We start from the raw sequence: 24305 nt of genomic DNA, 5'->3' as shown, positions 1-24305 counted from the left end.
TGACTGTGTGGACCACAAAAAACTATGGCAAGTCCGTAAAGAAATGGGAGTGCCTGACCACTTTATCTGTCTCCTGAGAAATCTATATGTGGGACAGGAAGCAACAGTTAGAACTGGATATGTATATGGAACAACTGATTGTTTCAAAATTGGGAAAGGAGTACGACAAGGCTGTATATTGTCTCCCTGCTTAATTAACATGTGTGCAGAATACATCATGTGAAAGGCAGGACTGGAGGAATCCCAAACTGGAATTAAGATTGCCAGAAGAAATGTAGCAACATCAGATATGCAGATGATACCACTCTGATGGCAGAAAGTGAAGAGGAATTAAAGAGCTTCTTAATGAGGGTGAAACAGGAGAGCGCAAAAAATGGTCTGAAGCTGAACATCAAAAAAACTAAGATCATGGCCATTGGCCCAATAATAATAATAATAATTTATTGTCATTGTAAGTATATACACATACAACGAAATTCACAGACACCCAGAGACCAGACACATGCACACACATAAAATTCCCCAAACACTCCCCACCCACTAAAAGTCCCCCACTAAAAATACAAACATCTACACCGCAGGCCAAGTAACACAGTCCAACTAATTATTCACTACTGGTGGTCTTTAAGCTCATTATTAAGTGCAATTATAGCTCTGGGATAAAAACTATTGAGAAAACGTGTGGTCCGAGTCTTAATTGTTCTATATCTTCTGCCAGATGGTAACAGTTCAAAAAAGTTATAAGCAGGATGGGAAGAGTCTCTCAGGATGCTATGTGATTTCCTTAGACAGCGGGATGTGAAGATGTCATCCAGGGTTGGTAGCTGGAGCCCGATGATATTCTGGGCAATTTTAATGGTCCTCTGTAGAGCTTTTTTGTCCGCTACAGAGCTACTCCCAAACCATGCCAGAATGCCATAGGTTAGGACACTCTCAGTGGTGCTACGATAGTATGACAGAAGTAAATGCTGAGATAAATTTAACTTGCCGAGCATTCTCAGGAAATACAGCCTCTTCTGTGCCTTCTTCATTAGCATGTTGGCATTTATAGTCCATGAGAGGTCCTCTGAGATGTAAGTACTCAGAAATTTAAAACTACCAACTCTCTCCACTTCCTCACCGTTTATGTACAGTGGTAAATGTACATTTCTCTTCCTCCTATAATCAATTATGAGTTCTTTAGTTTTTTTGATGTTAAGTGTGAGATGATTTTCTTTACACCAAAGTATCAACCTTTGTACTTCCTTTCTATAAGCAGACTCATTGTTCTTATTTATGAGCCCCACCACTGTTGTATCATCCGCAAATTTAATAATTGCGTTGGTGTTATACAGTGTTATACAATCAACTCCTGGCAAATAGATTTTACTTTCTTCGGCTCCATGATCACTGCAGATGGTGACAGCAGCCACAGAATTAAAAGATGCCTTCTTCTTGGGAGGAAAGCGATGACAAACCTAGACAGCATCTTAAAAAGCAAAGACATCACCTTGCCAACAAAGGTCCGCATAGTCAAAGCTATGGTTTTTCCAGTAGCGATGTATGGAAGTGAGAGCTGGACCAAAAAGAAGGCTGACCGCCGAAGAATTGATGCTTTTGAATTGTGGTGCTGGAGGAGGCTCTTGAGAGTTCCCTGGACTGCAAAGAGAACAAACCTATCCATTTTGAAGGAAATCAACCCTGAGTGCTCAGTGGACGGACATATCCTGAAGCTGAGGCTCCAATACTTTGGCCATCTCATGAGAAGAGAAATCTCCCTGGAAAAGACCCTGATGTTGGGACAGAGTGAAGGCAGGAGGAGAAGGGGACAACAGAGGACGAGATGGTTGGACAGTGTCACCGAAGCTACCAACATAAATTTGACCAAACTCGGGGAGGCAGTGAAAGACAGGAGGGCCTGGCGTGCTCTGTTCCATGGGGTCACGGAGAGTCGGACAGACTGAATGACTAAACAACGACTTCTGTGAAAAGAACAGCATTCCAGTCTAGTCATTCTGGCCATGTGACCACGGAAACTGTCTATGGACAAACGCTGGCTCTATGGCTTGGACACAGGGATGAACACCGCACCCTGGAGTTGGACATGACTGGACTAAATGGCAAGGGGAACCTTTACTTTTACCTTACCTTTGGAATGCCTGGAAATTAATCTGACACATAATTCATTGCCATTGGGCTACATCCATTGTTAATTGTAATTAGAGAAGCGCCATTGAAATGAATGGTGCTTGTTAGTCCCATGTAACATATGTTCTATTGACGTCAGTGGGGGCAATGTAGTTAGAACTAGCACAGGATTTAGCCAATTTAGCAAAGAAATGCCCATTACTTCAGTTTTTCTTTGTGCTGAATTACTGCTTTGTTTAGGTATGTAATTTTCTGGTTCAAGCAATCCGGGGGACCTGTATATAAGAGGCCATGTAGATTTTTTCTGTAGCCTGATAAATTTTTTCTACCGAAATGATTATTGCAACATAGTTTTTTTTTTTTAAAAAAAACATTCTGATTATCATTTATTTTCATTAACAAGGCCTATGCACTTGTGCTTACAAGTAAGTCCCATTGAATTTAAAGAAGCTTTCCTGTAAGTGTAATGTATTTAGAATGGCATTTTAAGGCATTTTGCTATTCTCTTCCCAGAGATTGTAATGCTAGTCCTATTAACAATACATTTATTCTCATGTATCTTTTTGCATTGTTATTGTTGTTATGTGCCATCAAGTTAGAACCAGTTTATAGAATCAACTACAGTGGTGCGTCGCAAGACGAAATTAATCTTTCACCGTTAATGCCATCTAGTGAAGTTCATCTTGCGAGGCATGGTTTCCCATAGGAATGCATTGAAATTTATTAATGCGTTCCTATGGGCGGGAAAAGTCCAAAACAAAAAAATTTAAAATAAAGTCACTTACCAGGTACTGCAGACTGAGCCTTGGTAGCCCTGAAAAGCAGGAAAAAGAGCGCCAAACAGCTAAGAGCCCAGACCCATTAGGGAGGTGGCAGCCATTTTGTGCTCTTCTCTGCTCCCGCCCCCCATCTCAGAGCTGATCGGTGCTTGGTCTTAGAAGCTTTCCCTGGGCTTGCCCAGCACCAAAAAAGAGCTGGAAATATCTCCCCCACCCCCTACGGCTTTCAGAGGCTTCCCAGGGGCAGGGGAAAAACACATTTTTTTAATTTCCAGCTTTTTTTCTGTCCTGGGCAAGCCGGGGAAGCCTCTAAGACCCAGCGCCGATCAGCTGTGAGGTGGGGAGGGAGCGGAGAAGAGAACAAAATGGCGTCTGCCTCCCTGCTGGGTCTGGGCTCCAATGGTGCTGGTAAGACTGGTGGGGGACCTCTGAAAGAGGAACCTCTGAAAGCTGTGCTGGGTAGGGGGGTGCCCCTGCCCCCCATGTGGCAAAGCGGGCCCTGCTTTGTCTTGCAAAGCAGGGCCATAGGAACGTTCATCTTGCAAGGCACCAAAACCCTAGCCAGACCCATTCGTCTACGGATTTTTCATGCCGTGAGGCGTTCGTCTTGCCAGTCACCACTGTAATAGGGTTTTCAAGGTAAGTGAGATATTTAAGCGTGGCTTTATCAGTTCCACCCCCTCAGTGAGTTTCAGTGGCTAAGCAGGGATTCAGACCCAGGCGTCCTGAGTCCTAGTCCATCATTCCATCCAGGGTATGCCACACAGGGTATTTTTCTTGTATTACAGTTCATAAATAAATAAATAATACAATTACTTTGTTTTCACATAACATAATATGAATCTGTGTTTATTGTGGCCATATTTGATTCATGCTTGTGTTGCATTATAAACTTTAACTAATGTCTAGAGAGCCTTTCAGGCTGTAAAGAAAAGCTAAATAAAATATGAGATTTAGTATAAAGACAAATGAGAATGGACAGAGGTGAAAATAATAATATTCTATCCTTTTGAATCTCAGTTTGATTTTAAGCCAACATGGTCTTGCACATTAGGTGCTTAAATAGTGATACAGGGGGAGTATATGGTGTGATATACCAGAAAATATATTGAGTAATTTCCTGACATTTATATCAAAATTAATTGCCTGGGCTTTATCAAGTGAAATACATTTTGTATATGCTGCAAAAGAGATATAGTACTATGAAGCCAAAGATAGGCAGCACCATATTTTTTGTACAGATCAAGCTGCAGACTGCCACCAGTTTTTAGAAGCAAATAAATGAGTGTAAAATCAAAGTCAGTAGCATATTTGCTCCTTTCAAAGATGCATCCCAAAGCAGGCTGAAGGGAGGCTGTGTTTCTGAAGGTTATATGTTATAAGGAAGTATTTATTATTGCTGCATGAGAGTACAGCGAGGATCTTGTGTGGGCAACATTCTGTAAAGCAATTCTAAAAATGGGGATGGGCCAAACAAAAAATTATAACGTTTAATCTGGGCTTCAGAACAGCATCAAATTTGGCACAGGTGTAGCAAACAGTCTGCCCTTCCTCTGTGCCAAAATTAAGAATGTTTGGGCAAAAGATTTTGAAGTTACTATTTTTAAAAAGTAATCTAGCCCCCCAGTTCAGAAATAGGAAAACCTAAATGTCCCCAGATTTAAAACAGATCACATACATTGAAAAGACCAATCTTGCATATGTTTAAAGAGAATGGCACCCCCTTGAGTTTTTTTTAATTTGGAAAGAATCTAGGCTATAGGGACTGAAACATTGATAGTCAAAAAAGGCCTTTCAAAAGAGCAAAATAGCCATTTTATTATAAGACTGAGCAAGTGTGGACAGGCTACCCAGCAAAAGCTTTTCAAAATGAAACGTGGCATACATTTGTAGGCAGGAGAGAGGGATATTTGGAAACAGATTGAAATGACAGGTATTCTATAAAACCCAAGCAGCTTTGCTTTTAAAGAAAGTAGTAAAGTGACAGTCCTCCAGAAAGTGGGATATTTTGCAATGTATCTTTAGTAAACGTTGTCTCAGGATTTCTGAAACTAAACAGACTACTTATATAGGTTTTGAAAGGGGAAATCAGCTTCACATCTCACTATCATTCACAAAGAGACGCCAAACCGGGTGGGGGGAATATTAATTCATTAAATCTGAGAACTTGGTTCCTTTTATTTCTCACCCAAACACAAATTTCAGGGCTGTTTTTTAACAAGTTCTCTAGATACCAAAATGCCTAGAAAAAGTGGTAGTATACTCAAGGGGGTATCCTGTAGACTAGTGGTCCCCAAATTTTTAACTCCACTGACTGGATAAGGAAGGCAGGGCACACACACACCCATGCTCACGCACATGCGTGAAGGTGGGGGGTGCTCGGGGGCACTCGCATTTGTGAAGGGGTGGGGGAGCTCTCGCACATGCACAAAAGAGGTGTGCAAGGGGCAGGAGTGCGTGAGTGGCAGGAAGATGTCTTTGCGGCCCAGTCTGGCCCAGGCCACAGCCCGGCACCGGGCCACGGACCGGGGGTTGGGGACCCTTGCTGTAGACTATCTTGACTGCTGACATGGGTGATTGCAACATTCAGGCTAACCTTTATTATGTAAAGTTTGGCATCCTTTTTCCTGCTAGCAGGCATTATATTGTGCAACAAAGCAGAGGAAACTGGTACATCCACTGGTGGTAAAAGTCCAAATGGGTGACTTTTATAAAATAAAATGTATAAAAATGTTGGCAATACAAATTTTATTATCTAAAAAGCTCAGTCATGACACGTTTCAGCTGTAGCCCTTTTCAGGAGCTAAGCATAAAAAAAAGAAGATAATAATATATTAAATTAATATATATATTTATTTTATGCTTAACTCCTGAAGAAGGCCACAGCCAAAATGTGCCGAGCCTGAGCTTTTTAGATAATAATATCTGTATTACCAATATTTTTATACATCTCGAGACTCAGTTCTCCCATTTGGACTTTTTGGACTTTTGTCACAATATTGGGCCATTTCCTGGCATTTTGAATTCTAGATGCAGATGCACAATATCTCACATTCATACACTTGAAGCTTTTTTAAAGAATTGCATTTTCTAAATAAGTCCTCCACAGTGTGGAAAGACCTGGGTTCCACTACCCTTGGATGACGTTCTGTACTGTGCTTTTAATGAAGCAGCGGTATCATGAATAACATCCTGATTATGAATGCAGTTTATTGGAATGGAACAAATTTGCTGGAATAGAACACAGTTTCAAGCCAGGATCACATACTGAGACTGCAGCCTTAAAATTACACTTGATGGGAAATAAGTCGTTTTGGACTCAGTGGGATTTACTTCTGAGCAAACACACATAGGAGTGCACTGTATCCTGTTTCAAGCTTAGGCTTGTTAGATATAGATGCTAGACTAATAGAGTGTATGAGGGTTATAGCTTGTGCTTTGATCTAGCCCTTGCCTCCTATTGCAGATGTTTAGGTCTGGAAGTAATTGTGCTATGCTGAGGGGAAGACACTATTCAGAAGCACTCTTCGCTCTATGATTATCTTGTTTACACCAGTAGTTATTTCTGGCATTAGCAAAAATCCTGCTGAGTTCTGGCTGTGATTAAAACCCAAAAGCATTATTTACTATGAGCAAAGATAGAGTAAATAAGCATGTTTCTTTATTGCTTTATTAACAGACTTCAAACTTTCACAATGCCTTATATAAACAATAGCTAGGAGATAATGGCTGAAATACTGGTAGAAGGCAGATGATGCCACTTCCAATCGGTAATTTAAAAGCCACATTGCAAATCTCAAGGGTGCTTACCAAACCCACCAGTTTGGTAAGCACTCAAGAATACTATTGGGGATTCTTTAATTTCCAGATGGAAGTAAGGGAATGTTACTCCTTCTGCCTTTTCTCTGATAGAAATAAAAACAAAAACAAATAAACCTGAACAGGATTTCAGTCAGTAATGTATTTCTTTAATGCATTTTAAAACATCCATTAGCTAGACCGGTGGTTCTTAACCTTTTCTTTACCACGGACCCCCTTCAACTATATTTTTAAAGTTCTTTAAACTCCAGACGCATTGTATTATAATAACCCAGTGTGGACTTGATTATAGTAGGAGTCACTGACACAGGATTTGTTATGTCCAGGTGAGGCCATAGTTGTCAAACCAGCTGAAGCTGGTGAAAAGCACTCATTGCCCTCTGAAGCCTCTTGCAACTTCATTCAGAAATTCAAGCCCAAAAATACCTCCAAACTGTGTCCCGACTCCTGACTCTTCAGAAGAAATGCAGCCCCATGCAAAGAAAGGCTCACTTCTCTATCCAGCTCACAGGATTTAGCTTCAGCTTGTTTGCTCTCATCTACAAAATTACTCTGGTTCAGAATTTCTACTTCTTCTACGCTTGGTTCACCTTAAAATCAAAACAAACTTCACATATCTTCATTGTTACTAGAAATGGATTTTGGAGAAATGATATTTCATACCTAAAAGGCCCCCATGGCATTTTAAAGACTAACAAATTTTATTCGGCATAAATTTTCATGGCTTGTAGCCCACTTCTTCAGATGCATAGCTTGAATACGCAGACATGCATACAGTAATAGAGAAGTAGAAATATAAAATGTAATAGAAATGCAAGAATCCCGTATGGTGATAAATCGCACTAGTTAAACATCATTGACAGTCCTTGGAGGTGAGAGATAGAGTTCTTGATGTTGTTCTTAAGAGCCATCCAAAGATCACTGGGGGGGTAACAAATACATTCAAGCATAGATCAGCATGGTGGGAAAAAACCTTCATGTGAATCCAGTATAATAGAATAGTATGGTGTACTGTAAAGTGGGTTCATATGCATACTGGTCCTGGTTATGAGAGTGGAGCAGAATGAAATAAGATGCAGAAAATGACGTTTCCAAAGAGCTGGCAAATGCATGTCAGAAGACCAATGTCATTTTTGCTAGAGAGAAAAATGGGTTAGTTGCATGTTACCACAGCAGTGTATGCTGATAAGTTTTTCATTGCTTTTGTAATGCAAACCTATTGAAAAGTGGATGGAAGAGAGTCCAATACTAGTTGTTATTAATGGAGATGTAAATCTGGGGAATGACCACTGATGTTGAAAACAGATGATATCAGAAAGCAGAATCTAACCTGAAGTGTTTTGAGGTTTTTTACCCAGTAATTCTCTTCTCAAATCGTTGCTGCTTTGTGCCAGTAAGATGGTATCATCTGCACATCTTAAGTTATTGATGTTTCTTTCACCAATCTTGTTACTGTTGTTGTTACAGGAGCATGCTCCTGTAATAATACAGAATTTTTAGTGCACAGAACATCAATAATATAAAATGTGCAGATGACACTATCTTACTGGTATTAAGGAGTTATAGTTAAAGTGAAAGAACAAAGTGCCAAAGCAAGACTGCAGTTAAAGATTAAGAAGACCAAAATTATGACAACAGAAGAATTATACAACATTAATGTCAACAATGAAGAAATTGAGATTTCTGCAGCTAAGAAATCAGAACACAACTGAGACTGCATTGAAGGAATTAAAAAAGAACTTCAAGTGTAAAGATGTATCACTGGAGACCAAAACCATCCTTACTATGTATCCCATATGATGTATGGGTATGAAAGCTGTAAAGTAAAGAAAGCTTACAGGGAAAAATTGATTTGTTTGAAATGTGGTGCTTGAGGAGAGGTTTGTGGATACCCTGGACTGCCAGAAAGACAAACAAATGTGTCCTAGAGCAAATCAAGCCTGAACTATCTCTGGAAGCAAAAATGATGAAACTGAGGCTGTCATACTTTGAGCACATCATGAGAAGGCAAGATTCTCTGAAAAGACAATAATGCAGGGAAAGATTGAAGACAGCAGGGGGGAGAAAGAAGACAAGATATGAGATGAATTGACTCCCTAAAAGAACCCACAGGCTTGAGTTTACAAGAGCTAAGAAAGGCTGTTGAGAACAGGATATTTGGAGATCTCTCATTTATAGGGTCACCATCAACTGGAAATGAATTGGCCACATGTAACAACAGTAACAGTTTCTTCCTAAGTATATTAACTAATCAAAATTTTGCCTTTTTGAAACAGGTAATTGGAAAACAAGCTAACATAAAGAAGCACACTGATTTCTAGTGTGCATCACTAGCATTTTGGAGATGCATATAACTATCCATTTTATGCTTTATTTGTGTTGCTATTTTCCTTGCTATTGTGTTGGGTACAAAAAAAAGGTTTTACAGACATCCAGTGAAAACATATAGGATCTATCAAACCTGTTGGGTAGCTATGCCTGTGTAACTTCAAACTGGAGAAGCAGTTGTGAAATTTGCACCAAGGCAGGTGTCATATCCAGCAAGAAGTTCTGCAGATGTAGTTGTGCAACCAGTTGCACAGTCATTTACATAATCAGGCACAGAATGTGGATTGTCTGGGTATAGCTTCCTGAGAACTTCTGCAAGCATAACTTTATGCTATGCCAAGTGCAATACGATTTCAAACTAATTTTCTTTTTCTTCTGGGAAAGGATTTCATCATGACCATTGATCTTTCACGGTTCTTTGCAAATTGACATTCTGAATAGATGTCTTCTCCTTTTTCCTTCAGGTTGCACCTGTCATTAAAGAGAGAATGGTGAAGAAAGGGAGCATGATGTTGGGGTACCAGCCTCATCAGGGCAAAGTTAATTTCTTCCGCCAAGTCATTATCAGCCCCCAGGTGATCCGTGAGGACATAGACTTCTTACTTGATGAGATTGACTCACTTGGAAAGGACTTGTAGTTGATATTCCACAACACGCTGTGCTTCTTACGTGGGGATAGAATTTGTGGAATAAGAATGTTAGTGGCATAATCAGAATGTTACTAGGCCATGTAATCAATAACATGCTCAAATGACTAAAATACCAGGGGTATTGGAATCCAGTTTTCACTGCTCCTCTAAGAAGATGCTGATGCTATTTGAAGAAGGCATTTTGTTTCTACTGTTGGCAGGTATTAGCTAATAATTTAATGTTAAAAGGGTTAGATTAACTGTTGACATAAATTACTTTAAATTAGTTGAACTGAAAAGACTTAAGACCCTGACATGGTAGGATCAGTGTATCCCAGTGTGTATGAAGAAGTACCTTCATATGTATTGTGAAAATTAAAGTTTGGGGTCTTGGGATTAATGAGGTTGTGTAGCTACAAGCTCAGCTTTACACTGACTGTTACCTATCAATTTTTCCAGAAATTTGTATTATTTTCTTTAGAGATAAAAATGATGCAATTTAAGCATTATGTTGTTTTCACCTTTTGAAAAACAATTGCACTTAGTAAATCACAGTTCATACCTAACCTAAAACATCAGTCATTTTAGAGACTTATTCAAATTAAAATTGTGTGTGTGCGTGTGTGTGTATGTGTGTGTCCTAGAGCTGTATTTTTTATACTGCACGACTATTTAAAATAAGGATTAGTGTACTAATTCCTCCATTGATGTGTGTTTTTAGAGATGTAAAAGTATTTCATTTGGGCAGAATACAAACATGGAACAGGTTGCACAAAAAGTAATGTCCGTAATAATTTGAAATTTGGTTATAATATTGAAATAAAGACATATTTGTGAAGCTGAAAAGAATGCTTTTAATCTATTTCCCCCAATTAATTCATTTATTATGATATGTTTTAACAAACTCATTTGTTACTCATAGTCTTGTTTTGGTACTGTATGTACTTGTGCTGTTGAATCTGGAGATTGTTTGTAATCCTTAATTTATTAGAGATCTGTATTTTACCTGCTGCTGTCAGATCTGAAATATACATGCATCTAATACACAACAGAATTGTCTGGTTTGAATATTGTGATGGTACCCTTTTATAACAGCATATTTAAGTCTGGCAAGCAGCAAACTTCCTGTGTTTTTAGCTGAATATTTGAATTAAAAGTTGTTGATAACTCTTCAGGTAACAGTCAGACTCCTTGTTAAAAGCAAATATGACAGCTTAGACTGTTGGACATTTGTAAACTGACCCATGTCACCATTTCCTATGTGCCTACCATACTCTAAACCAACTTTTGCAGTGTATCACAGAGTGAGCATATTACTGTGGAATTGCAAATTCTTTTTTTACTTTTCCCAGGAATTACCAAAATAGTTATCTGAACTTGGTGGCTTCTTGGCCATGGACCTAAAAGAGGGGGAAATGCAATGTGGTAGAGAACATAACATAGTTGTGGGGAAACACAATAGAGGTCTGTAGATACTGTAATTTATTTATCAAATTTTTATCTTTCTCTTCTTGGATGGGAAATTTATGTTCTAAACAAGTCTGCACAATTGCTAAATCTGAATGACTGGCCCAACACTGTTTGGTGACAAAAGTCTCACAGTTAAATTAATTACTCTGTACACTATACCACATATGAAATTTACAGAGAAGACATTCATGACACAGGATTGATGAACGAATTTTCCTCCAAGGTTAATCAATGTCTTATTTGTGGGCTGTTTCTTGAAATGGGTTTTTATGTACATAAAGACCAATGTGTCTTGAAAGCAAAACTAGTAGACTAGAAACCATTCTAAAGAGCATCTCAAACCTACACTCAAGTATTCTTTGGCTAGCAAAAACATACATGTGCACTAGAAAGTCTAAACACAGCAACGTTTAGGATAAATGTCCTTCCCCACTTGATTCATCGAAGATCCCAGTCCTCTGAGCGAAATGAGGGGAAGCTTTCAGAGGAAGGGAAACAAGATCGAAACAGGTAAGTGCTTGCTTCCAGCAGTTTGCTCATATCTGGAAACCTTCACCACAAGACTGGTGGGTCATAAACATGGTGAGGGAGGGGTAGAAGATAGACGTTGCTCATAGAGGCTTATCAACACATTCTATCTTCATCTCAAGAAATAGTTCAGGTTTCCATAACAAAGAAGATATTTCCAATACAGTGGCCTTCCATTCAGCCAGTCTTTGTCTGCCAGAGTGTGGATGAAAGTTTTTGTCACCTTTGTAGTTCACATTAGGACACAAAAATCCACATAATCTTGTTCTTGGATGGCATTTTTATCAGGTCATGAACAGAGAAGCAAGCAGTAAGGGACATCAGTCTTATCAGTCACGTGTCTAATGGATCATGGAAGCCCTTTTGGACTCCAGGATAATGCAGGTCATCTAATCAGGAAGCCATCAATAATATAAATTGGCTGGAGTTGAGGGCAGTCAGGCTGGTTCTTTTTCATCTCAGTGGAAAGCTATGTGGCTGTGCCCAGACAATATGATCACAAGAGTGCATATCAGTAAGACATTAAAAAAATCCAGGATCCCGATGAAAGAGACTGCTGTGTTAATAATCTGAGTGTCATTTAGGTATTTGAAGGCTGTAGATCTGCAGGAAACCATCAACAAGACAAGCAAATGGCTTGTCCGGAAGGAAGTTGATCATTCAGAATATAGTCTACCGCGAGGTACTCACCTAGGTGACATCTTGCCTCGGAGCACTGATAGTGCACCTCTTCGCTTCTCATCTCAATCACAAGGTGAGGAAGTTCTTTTTCAGGTATTGAATGGAAGAGACTGAAGCAGCCAATGCACTGGCAGCACCTCCAGGTTTCCTTATGCATTTCCTCAACATTTTCAGGGAGCTGCTGAGGAGGATACATGTAAGGAAATGCTACATAATATTAAAGCTCCATACTGCCCAGATAGATTTGGCTTCTAAACATCCTGAATATCGCTCAAATGGGGTTCTCAAATGGAGTTTACCATTCCCATGAATATATCTGTGAAGATTCTCAACCATCCAGGTGAGGTTATCTGGAAGTTAAGTCATGGCAACTGGACTTCATTCTTATGAGGTTTAAATGTTTCGCAACTCATCCAAGTAGCTTCTTCAGTCATCCAAGAAACCTATTCAGACCAGGGGGAAGTGAAACCAACATGGAAGATATCAGGGGTCTCCTACCAACTCTCCTCAGACTGAAAAAGCTACTTGGATGAGTAGTGAAATGTTTCAGCCGAATAAGAAGTCCAGTTGCCATGACTCAACTTCCACATACCCATGAATAGGGAATCTTCTCAGTCAAAGTAAGATCTTATATGCTGATGCAGAGCAGTTCCAACTACATGTGTGGCTCTTGAAAGAGATAGTTGAGGAAGGATATGTAATGGACTTCCAGCTTGACGCTGCAAATAGACAACAGGAGGAGGACGGAGCTCCGTCCTCTGGGCTGAATTCTGACCTGTTTGGGACCCCACAGGGGGTTAAAAACACCCCAAAGAAGTGGTGAAATGGAGGGAAAGCCTGTTGATCACAGAGGGAACAGCGATTACCCCCTTTGATCCAGGAAGCTCCCAGTCAACCAGTGGGTTGAAACAAGCAGCTGAAATAGCTTGCTTGCAAGTCATCAGCAGCTGGCAATGGAGAAGCAATAAATCAGCTAATTAACATCGTGTTAAAACTGGGTGAGAAATATTTTTAAGTGAACAACTACAAAGTACTGCTTTATGACTATCCCTGGACAAGACAATCCCTACAGAAATAGCATTTCCTATCCCCACCACTTACAGAGCAGTGATAAATATGGAGAGAGAGAAGAGACGCAAAGAGACACAAAATAAATTGGACATTAATTAGACATTTAATTATACTTCAGAGAAGGAAGTTTGGTATTACTTTGTCCTTAGAAACTTAAGAATCTCTCTGTTAAATCCATCATTAGTTAAACATCTCTGGGAAGTTAAACTTGTTTATGTTATGGCTACAGATACCTACAGTGTTGGCAAAAAGCCTAGAACAATGTCCTTGAACACTCTATGGCTGTTTGGACTTGATCTATCTCCAATAGATCTTCTAGGCTATCAGATGGTATAAGGAATGGCAGAATTTGTAGAGAAATAGAAATAAGAAATGGGAAAAGACAAACAAGAGAAGGTGTTACTTAGAAAGATGAAAAGGGAAAAAATACTAAGGTGGCCTTCAACATTGAAAGCATGTATATTCATAACTTCTGGAATTGTAAGGGGGACATATCCTATATATTAGAAAAAGAAATTATACTGCAATAAGGGATCACTAATCAGGAAGAGTAAAGGCATAATATAATGGTTTTTATGGTAAATTGAATAAGGATATAAGGATGAGGTAAAATAAATAGTACTTAACATATATTAGATGTGATATTGATATAGACATGTTAGAAAATGTAGAGCTAGAAATGGCTAAACAATTATATAATCTCTATAAAATGCTTTAGATAATATTGACTATGTGTTGGAACCTATTTAGTTATTATTGGTATAAAATACAAAGTTGGTTAAATCACCTCAAAATTATATAGATTTGAAACCATAATTACTTTTATTAGGTATGCTATTAGAAGATTTTGAGAATATTGTATACTATGAGAGCAATATTATATGATAGTAGCCAATATTATGCACTAAAATACACACATGAATGGTTTAAAGGTTAGAAAAATATATAGATTTTGAAGGTACAACTAAGAAGACACCAAGACGCAAAAAAGAAGTAATTATAAGCAACCCATGTAACACAGTGTTTAACAAGCACGAACTGAATGTAGATATATTGAAAAACTAATAAAATGTTTAAGAGAGAGAGAGAGAGAGAGAGAGAGAGAGAGAGAGAAAGGATATGTAATGGAAGTGATTAACACCATATTGGCTTCAAGGACAGGTTCCATAGGATTTAGGAAACAACATGATGAGCTTTTAATAGATCATAGCCAAGTAGAGGGATGCGACCTCATAGACCTTCTGTAGTGGCTTAAGTGCAACTTATAATGATATACAAGTTGTGAGGCAAATTGTTGCTAATTAACAAACTGATGATTGCCTTCCTTGGTGTGTGCCTGATCTGCCCAGGAATCCAGCCAGCACGTCATTACTCAAAAGCAATCTGCCACCAAGTTTCCTTAATTTCTCTCATATAAGCATAAATTACAAATTGAATTCTGGTCTTGTTACATATCATCAAATCACTTCCAACTCAAGACCAAAGACAAAAAAGAAGTAAAGAAAAGAAATAAAAAGAAATTACAAAATTAAGATATATAAATAAAACTATAATACTTGAGGTACAGAGTTAACCAGACACTACATTTGCTATTATTACATTCTTTTTCCTTTCCTTTTTTCTTTATCAACCTGTTTGTCGTCAGTATATATATCCTTACCCATAGATATATCTCAACTTTCTTTATCTCTTTTATGAGTCATTTCTCTGGTGACACTTCATTGCATTTGAGTATCTTATCTAGCTCTTTCATACCTTCTCTTCCAAGTCTCAATCTTCTTTTGAGTTCTTAGCTGCAATCTTCATTTGGATTGATGGTTGAACCATCATTTTAGCAATTTCAATTTTTTCATTGTCATCATAAAACTTATATAATTCTTCTGTAGATTTGGTTTTTATAGAAAATTTGAGTGTTGGCAACTGTTAAATGAAAGGCAGAGGGAAGGAGTTAATTTATTACTGCTGATGTTTAAAGTGTAAACAGTTTGCTGTGTTGAATCAGTAATATTTTCTTAGTTAAATTGTTAGTTTTTAAACAAATAGTGCCAAGATCCTGTTGCTTAGCCTAGGATGTGGCACTAGAGGAGGCATGTTAAATCAATCCAGATTAGGTTTCAGTGATTCAAATGGACTTACTCTAAGTGCAATTTATTTTAGCATAGCAAGTCACAATTAGAATAGACCAATTTGAATAATGATTCATGTGGATGAGTAAGGTTTTGTTTTGTTTTTGTTTGTTAGGAGTGATGAAAGTCCCCCAACATAAATTACTGTTTGTATGCTTGATAGAGGAAGGGGAGGTTTTGTTAGTCAGCAGAAGCAAGGGCAGATATATACCTTTATTAGAGCACTCTCTCTTAAAAATAGTGATCTCATAATGGTATTATCTGCCCTTGCTTTTGTATTGTGTATGGACCACGTGGTTTTATTTGTTTAGTTTTATTAATCAGCCGGTTACTTTTCTCTTTTCTTTCTTTACTCCTTTCATTCTTTCTTCCTCGTTTGGCTTGCTGGCTTTGTTCTGTGTCAATGGGGTTGATTTTTACCCTGGCTTTGAAATGATTCAATAATTACTTAACAAATGGTCTTTGAAAGAAAAGTTAACAAGACTAATAAACTGAACTATTTGGATAACTTGTGGACTATATGGATAATAAGCTTATGCTAGTTACCATTTTGATTCTTGAATTAGTGTACAACATAGCATTGCAGCAGCTCCAGCCAGTCAAAATCTTTCCTTCTTACCTATCCCTGTGGATTTCAAATAATCTTATCCCTTAATAATGTTAGCAAATGTGGGGGTGGGTGGGTTATCAAGCTCCTAGAAATTATGCATTTTCCAATTTATTTCCACCTGCAATTTGGCCAGTATCCTATGCAAAAATATTATTACTGCTTGCTGAAGTATAGTAATTGCGCAAATAATGTAATAGCAGATTAATTCTCTATCTTATGATTAAACATGTTAATTGCAGGCTGGATGCAGTAGAAATGCTTCTAGTTCACAAATATATTGTATAATGTGTGGGAGTAGATATGATGGAGGATACCTTTGCCCTTTAAAATTAAATCAAGCCATATGAAATTAGATATTGCTTTGCATGTCCAATTGCCTGTTTGGTAACTAGAAGACAATTAAGCAGGAATTATATTCAATGCAATGGAAAAAACAAGTTTTGAACTCTGATAGGAAAATTGACAAGAACAGTTGTTTGGGGCACAGCTATGAACATTTTATATAGTTTTAATTGATCCTGTGTTAATTGCTATACTGTGAGACAGTTCACAAATATTGTATCAAATACATGCTGAAGAGGTAATGCTAAGCCAGTATGTTGGATCTAAATGTGGAAACATGCAACTATGCTGGTGGAAGGGGCACTCCCCTGCTGAAGTACATCATTTCTTATCTTGAATTTCCTAATACAGATGATGACGATAATCTCAATGTTCCATGAAGTCAACTCTGATTTATGCAATCCTTTTCACAGAAGTGGTTTACCACTCCCTTTTCATGGGGGCATCTTGGCTCCACAGGCGGGGGTCTTCTCCCTGGAATTGAACTCCCAGCCTCAGACTCTACATAAACCCCTGAGCTATCCAGCCAGACTTCATAACATCTTCAACAAACTGGAACTTTCATTTCATAATAATATTTGTGTGCCATCAAGTTGATTCTGACTTATGGCAACCCTTTCCAAGGTCTTCTAGGTAGAGAATACACAAAAGTGGTCTATTATTTCCTCCTTATGGGGGCATTCTGGGACTATGTATCTTCTCCATGGCTCCACAGGCTGTTCTTCTCCCTGGAGGCACAGTGGTGAATTGAACTCCCAAAGTTGAGTTTCACAACCGAATACCTAAACCCTTGAGCTGTCCAGCCAGCCTTTGCAACATTGCTCAAAGAAGCATTTAATGTGACACAAAAGCCTGATTCCAGTATAAAAGTTAAGAAACAAATGCCATCCATTATTTTAAGAGTGAGACTTTTCCTTCAAAGAACAACAAATGTAATATTGATTTCATTTAAAATACTGTAAACCAGTAACCTGACATTCTGGTTGGAAGACTTCTCTTTCCCTGTCTGAAAATTAAAAGTTCTACATTAAAAAATCCCAAAAACATCCATGTTGCTAGTTTAATTTAGCGACAATCAGGGGTTAGTCATTTCAGCAGCATACTTGTACAAGAGGGCCCTGAGACTTTTCAAATGAAAGTTGTATTTTAAGCACTTTCTCCCTCCGCTAGCTTGTCTTTAAATCTTAAAGATTAAATCCTTTTAGCGTTGTATGTACACAAAAGAGGAATCACAGATACTGCAGCTACTAATGCATGTGCTGCTAGCCTCACATCAGATGTGTGCCTAATTGCACACCCAGTACACATCCAGCACCTCTCCCTGGAGCATGCAGCTTGCACGTACTCCTCTTGCAGGCATGGAATAACCCAGTAGGATTCAGACTCCTGTTTCCTATTAAGTCTCATTTTAGATTAACGTACAGAATTGACAGTACAGTCGTGCCTTGCTTTACGATTGTCCCACGTTACGACGAAACCGCATTATGACAATCTTTTTGCAATCGCAATTGAGATTGCAAAACAATGGTCTGAATAGGTGTTTTTCGCTTTGCGATGATTGGTTCCCTCCTTCGGGAACCGATTCTTCGCAAAACGACAATTTTCAGAAGCTGATCAGCGGTTTCAAAATGGCTGCTGGGTAAATAAAATGGCTCCCCGCTGTTTTCTGGGATGGATTCCTCGCTGCACAGGCACTGAAAATGGCCACCCTATGGAGGATCTTCGCTGGACGGTGAGTTTCCAGCCCATTGGAACGCATTGAAGGGGTTTCAATGTGTTTCAGTGGGCTTTTATTTTCACACTACGATGTTTTCATTCTACAGCGATTTCACTGGAACGAATTAACGTCGTAATGTGAGGCACCACTGTACCATGGAAGGACCTGTCTTAACTAAATGCTCTCCTGAAATACTGGAGGGCTTGTCTTGGCTTGTGGAACTCTGGCAGAACTCTGGCAGAACTCTGGCAGAAGCCAGAGTTCCACTGGTAGCGAATGCCAGCAAACAAGGGGTGGGCTGTGCTTCCCAAACGGATCTCTGTGGAGAGATGTCTCATGAGTGGAAGTAATTCCACACAGCCTGCAGAGGCTCCAGGTTAAAGGGAAAGTGCTTCACACATGCTCAGGAAGACTGACACTTCTCGTTCTCTCTTGTGGTTTGGGGCGGGGGGCATGCACAAGCCAAGCGATGCAGCGCAAGCAGGAAGACCCTCAGGGGACAGAGTGTAACTCCTTCTCTTTTTCCTAATAAACTGTGAGAGACTGGATGTGGGTTGACACCTGGGACAAAAGTCAAGGGAATTTTAATATTCAAAAACCTCTTCCCCACCCCCAGCTAAAATAGGGCAGTGGACAAATTGCCAACATGCCCTAAAGAAAGTAACCTTTTAAAATAGAAAAAATGAGGGTATTGGGGTATGATTTGAGATATGGGGTTGCTCCTTCGTTCATTTCCAAACTCTGCTTTTTTAAAGATCCAGTCTAAGGACAATATGATCCAAACGATTCCCATTTTTCTTCCACTACCATTTTCTTCTTCCTCTTGGAAAGAGAGGACTCCATGCTGAGGAGGATATGAGGAGGAGAAGGTGATGGTGGTGGTGGTGATGGTAGCTGAAGATCACCTGGAGATAAAGAAGTGTTATATGTAGGGAATCAAACTACAAAACACTGTAATTCCTTTGTTACAGATCTGGACCATTTTGGAAGCTGTAATATAAAAAGGCTCTGCTTGGTTCATTTCCAATCTCTGCTTTGTTTGTGTACAGTCTTTCAATATGTTGATACCATAATTTTCATGGCAAGTATATAAACCATCAATAACAAAATAGAACAATAATAACATAATCCCACAAAAGCATTAATAATCTAAAGAAAGTATCATAGCGATGACATAACAGGCATCAACAATATAAGAAATAACTAAATAATGAAATAATAGATTTATTTCCAGATTTTCAAAAAACATGGATATTTTGCCCTTGCCAGTAACAGCAGCAGAAGGAGAACAGAACAGTGGAGAAAACCAACACCATAAAAACATTGGGTGAAGGAGTGATAGAGAAAAAATAAACTTTACTAAACAGAATTTCTACGAACAAGGAAATAAACAAAGTAAAAGGTTAGCTTACCAAGTACAGAAAAAAGAGAACAAAATATAATAAGAGAAATCGGAAAGGGAGAGGAAATATTTTCGGACCCAAAGATTATAAGGCAGGGGTCACGGAACTTTTTTACCTTTTGCCCCCTAAAAAATTTATATACGCTGACATTACCTCCTTGATTTGAAAAAAAGGATCTTGGTCATACGTGGCCAGTCGAGCACTGCCTCCCCCTCCTCCTCCTCTCCCACCTGGCGGAGCCGCACTCAGTCCTTGGCCTCATGGGGCGGCTCCCTTTTTCCGCTGGCAGTTGGTTCCTGGATGGCCGTTGAAGAGCAGCAGGTGGCTCACCCTCCGAGGGCGCCTGACGGCGCCTCCCGCTCCAGCACCAGCTGCGGTGGCTGCTTGTTGGGGCGGCCACAGGCCTCGTCGTTGAAGCGCTGTGACAGCTGCCGCACGGAGGGCAAGAGGCTCCGCCAGGCCAGGCTGGCCAGCGTGGAGGCGTCACTGAAGGAAGCCGCGTGGCCAAGTGAGTTGGTGTAAAATGTGTGAGGTCTTTAAGGATATTAACCCACAGTGGGTAGAATGTTACATCTTGCAATATACCAACATAAATGACCTTCAAGCTGTTGATTATTCACTGCCCTGATCAGCTCTTGCAAAGTCAGGGGGATAGTTTCCTTTATTGAGTCACTCTGTGGCATCCAGAAAGCTTTTCTCCAGCCCTTTTTGAAAGGGATACAGCCCATCCATAAAGAAGGTAAAATGAGGTCACAACGTCAAACAGAATAGTAATGGTGGAATCCCATTGAAGAAACAGGAAATATTTCATAACAAGAACATCAGAAATAAAAAAGTTATGATAATCCCATAACAAGCAGCAATAATACAATTAATAAATAGGCAATGTATTGGCAAAGAAACAGACCTCTCTGGATTGTGACCTCCTGCTGCTGTATTCATAGCCTCCATAGTGTCCAATTAGTCTCTCTAATAAAGAAACCATCAGTCATAATCTTCAACAAACTGGAACTTTCATTTCCTAATATTTGTGTGCCATCAAGTTGATTCTGACCTATGGCAACCCTTTCTAAAATCTTCTAGGTAGGGAATACATAGATGTGGTTTATTATTCCCTTTCTTATGGGGGCATCATGGGACTGTACAGCTTGCCCAAGGCTACATAGGCTGGCTCTTCTCACACGGGAATCTAATTCCCAACCCATGGCTCTGGAGCCAGATACCTACACCACTGAGATATCCAGCCAGCTGCAAGAAAGATAAGGAACCATAAAATTGTCTTTGTTCCACATCCTTTTGCCACAAGATGAGAATATTTTTATGGTTTCTTCATGAAGATAAGGAGCCATAAACTTATTCCCATCTCCTGGCAAACATATGAGAAACAAGGACAATTTTAGGTAGCATAAATTGAGCAAAATTTTATGAATAATGTATTATTATTATTATTATTATTATTATTATTATTATTATTATTATTATTATTATTATTATTATTATTATTATTATTATTATTATTATTATTATTTTATCTTATCTTATTTTATTTTATTTTATTTTATTTTATTTTATTTATATCCCACCTATCTGGTCAGATCAGGACCACTTTAGGCGGCTAACAACATAATGTAAACCTCACAAAATGATTATGGCTGCTGATTTATTTTATGGGTTCTTATGAATTAAATGCAATGGAGAGGGTGTTTCCATCTTTCTTCATAGTCAGCCATTTGTTGTTCTTGTGTGTTCTCCTTCTGTAAAGGAAGAGTTGCTATTTCTGTGCAGAGAGGAAATTCTTGAGTCACTGATAAGAAGAAATAGCACACCTCATCTCACTCTTGCATAGACTCAAGGAATCTAGAAAGAGCTGAAATGTTTTCATTGTGAGGGCCTGCTGTGGCAAGAAAACAAAAATGCCATAAAGAGGTGTTGGGTGTGGGCCCTAGTGAAAAGTCTGAATTGTGCTGTTGAAGCAAGGGGGATCTGTGAACGTTGGACAGAGGCAACTTTTGTGATTAGAGCCCTTTACAACAGAGCAGAGACCAAAATTTAAGAAGAACCATGGCTTGGCAAGAACAAAGATTTACCAAGCCCAGGTCTATAGAGCTTGTGTCCTGAGCACACTCCTGTACTGCAGTGAGTCCTGGACCCTTTGTGCTTGGCAGGAGAGGAAGCTGAACACATTCCATATTGTTGTTTCTGATGCATTTTTGGTATCACCTGGCAGGACAAAGTTCCAAACAGAGTAGTCCTAGAATGAGCTGGAATTTTTAGCATGTATACATTACTGAAACAGCGATGTCTATGTTGGCTCGGGCATGCCATGAGAATGGCTGATGGTTGGATACCAAAAGATTTCCTGTACGGAGCATTAGTGCAGGAAAAGTGCCCCAGAGGGAGGTCACAGCTGCAATACAAGGATACCTGCAAGCGGGATCTGAAGGGCTTAGGAATGGACCTCAACAGATGGGAAACCTTGACATCTCAACGTTCAGCCTGAAGGCAGGTGGTGCAGCATGGCTTTTCCCAATTTGAAGAGACCCTTGTTCAGCAGGCTGAGGCAAAGAGGCGGTCCCCAAACCAGCAAAATTAGGGAACTGGACAGGGGACAGATTGTATTTGTCTTCATTGTGGAAGGGATTGTCACTCTTGAATTGGCCTCCTCAGCCACACTAGATGCTGTTCCAAGACCTCTATTCAGAGCACATTACCATAGTCTCTCAAGACTGAAGGATGCCTGCCAATGTTCTGTTGTCCAACCTGTTGTCTATGAGAAGAATTAGAGTGTATCTGCAGCTTCACACTCATGCACTCCAGCAACTGACATAGCAGAAGCATATGGCCTATGATACTGGAGGTGATGCATAGCTATCTTAACTAATAGCTGCCATTAGCATTCGTGTGACAGAACTCTCACCAGGTCTACGCAGCAACAACATAAATAAGGTGATTGGTTGGAAGAAGGAAGGAGGAGAACCAATCTAGAAGAGCCTGCAGGAGGGCTTAAAAAGAAGTGAGAGCTGAAGAAAGGTAGAGTAATATTGCATCCCAAAGGAGGGAGGTCATATTTTAAGAGTGGGCTAGAAATTGGGAGAATTTCTTTTTATCTGAGGAGGGAAGCTGGATGTTTGAAAGCTATCATATAACACAGTGTAATCTGAAGTTGAACTGTTTAGTTTAACCAGTTGTTATGTTACAATAAATAACATTTTTCATGTTTCATTCTTAAAACCAGTTGGGCTCATATGTGTTTACACTGAAGGCAAGCCTAGTAAAAGTAAAGGCATTTTGAATGTGATTACCTTGGGCAGAGGTAGTTGTGTAATTTGGTGGCAGCAAGTGAGATAAGAAAAATCCAGTAGGGATTTTCAAACAGCCATGAGAGGCCTGGGGAAATCCTAGATGGTGGATTTGGAGACCTGATAGTGGAGTGGGATCCAATAATCTAGGGAAGATTGGAGGACTTGGAAAAATCCTGTGTTAAAATGTTAAGATAATTAGACTATTTTTGACCAGAAAAAGGCTACTTCAATAGCATTACCTCAGCCAGTTGCTAGCTCTTCTTTTGCATAGGTGGTAGGACATAAGTTGCATGCACGTCAGCTGCATTGATTGAGTTTCTCAACAGTCATAGAAAATTTGTCCAAATAACCCCATGTTACTTGACTATTCTCTGATCTTCCTACTTTTCTTTGATTTTTTTAAAAAAGTGATTCCCATATGGTCCAGCTAGAGCCTTGTCTTGGCAGGAGACACTCTTCATCATTCATCCATTTGGCAAGGTGTTTTGTTTTTATGTTCCACTGGTTTAGCTGAGCCGCTTCTGGTTTCATATTTAGATTCCTTAGGTGTGCAGAAAACATTTCCTCAATTTTAGCGTAGGGGGTTGGTATCCATGAAGTGGATGGGTTTGATACTGTGTTACCTTCCAGAAGTGATGAAATGTTTGTATCTAATGACATGCTGCCTCTATCATATAGTTTTAACCTAACAGAGCTACCTCCAGGGAAATTCATTCACTGTTTCTGTGCAAGGAAAATCTAGTAATGGATAGTCCTCTGAATTTGTTGGCCCACAATTCCCATAGTGCCTTACCATTGCCATGCTGTGTGAGCCTAATGGTAAATGCAGGCCAAATGTGAGAGTCAAAGGTCCCCCACCCTTGGGATAAAGGATGACATAATGGATGTTAGCAACATAGGGAAGAAAAGGAGGGTCTTTTCTGTCCATTATTTCCTCCAATAATTGAATATATTTGGCAGGATGTGTTTGGTTCTCTTTATAGATAGGCAATGCAGGAATTGTGAGTGAGCGGGAAATAGCTACTATGTCTATTTGTGCCAGGGATCAGCTGCTGCCAGGCTAGGTGGGCTTCAACCACACAAAGCAGAATTATTGCTTCAATTTGTCTCAAGGAGAATTATAGGATGAGGTGTAAAAGCAGCAAGAGTGTCTCTGGATCTAACCAAATCTCTTCACTTGTAAATGCTGGAAATGGATATTGGTGTGGAATATTTAATTACAGCAGCTGATTCATACATTACAAAACCCGAAACAAATATTCTCAGTTTAATGAAAGTGTGGTATACAGCTTACAGCGCATGTAATTTCTTCTTCATTACTTGTGGCTGCCAATTAACATAATCATTAAAACAGAATCCATATGAAAAAACAT

At 39.3% G+C, this 24305-nt stretch overlaps 1 protein-coding gene across 2 annotated transcripts in view; it reads left to right on the top strand.

Moving 5' to 3' along the window:
- The window catches only part of GADL1 (glutamate decarboxylase like 1), a 117547-nt gene extending 106811 nt beyond the window's left edge, over positions 1–10736 (top strand). For both annotated transcript variants that reach the window (XM_020808061.3, XM_073003445.2), the window contains exon 15: positions 9518–10736. In XM_020808061.3, coding sequence (XP_020663720.3) covers positions 9518–9691 — 174 coding nt within the window. In that variant the 3' untranslated portion in view covers positions 9692–10736. The remainder of the gene's footprint in view (positions 1–9517) is intronic.
- The last annotated feature ends 13569 nt before the right edge of the window (positions 10737–24305 follow it).

The sequence above is a fragment of the Pogona vitticeps genome, chromosome 6 (genome assembly GCF_051106095.1).
Source record: "Pogona vitticeps strain Pit_001003342236 chromosome 6, PviZW2.1, whole genome shotgun sequence".
Taxonomy (NCBI): domain Eukaryota; kingdom Metazoa; phylum Chordata; class Lepidosauria; order Squamata; family Agamidae; genus Pogona; species Pogona vitticeps.
Note: the sequence above shows the minus strand (reverse complement) of the source record. Positions and strands in the feature narration are given on the sequence as shown.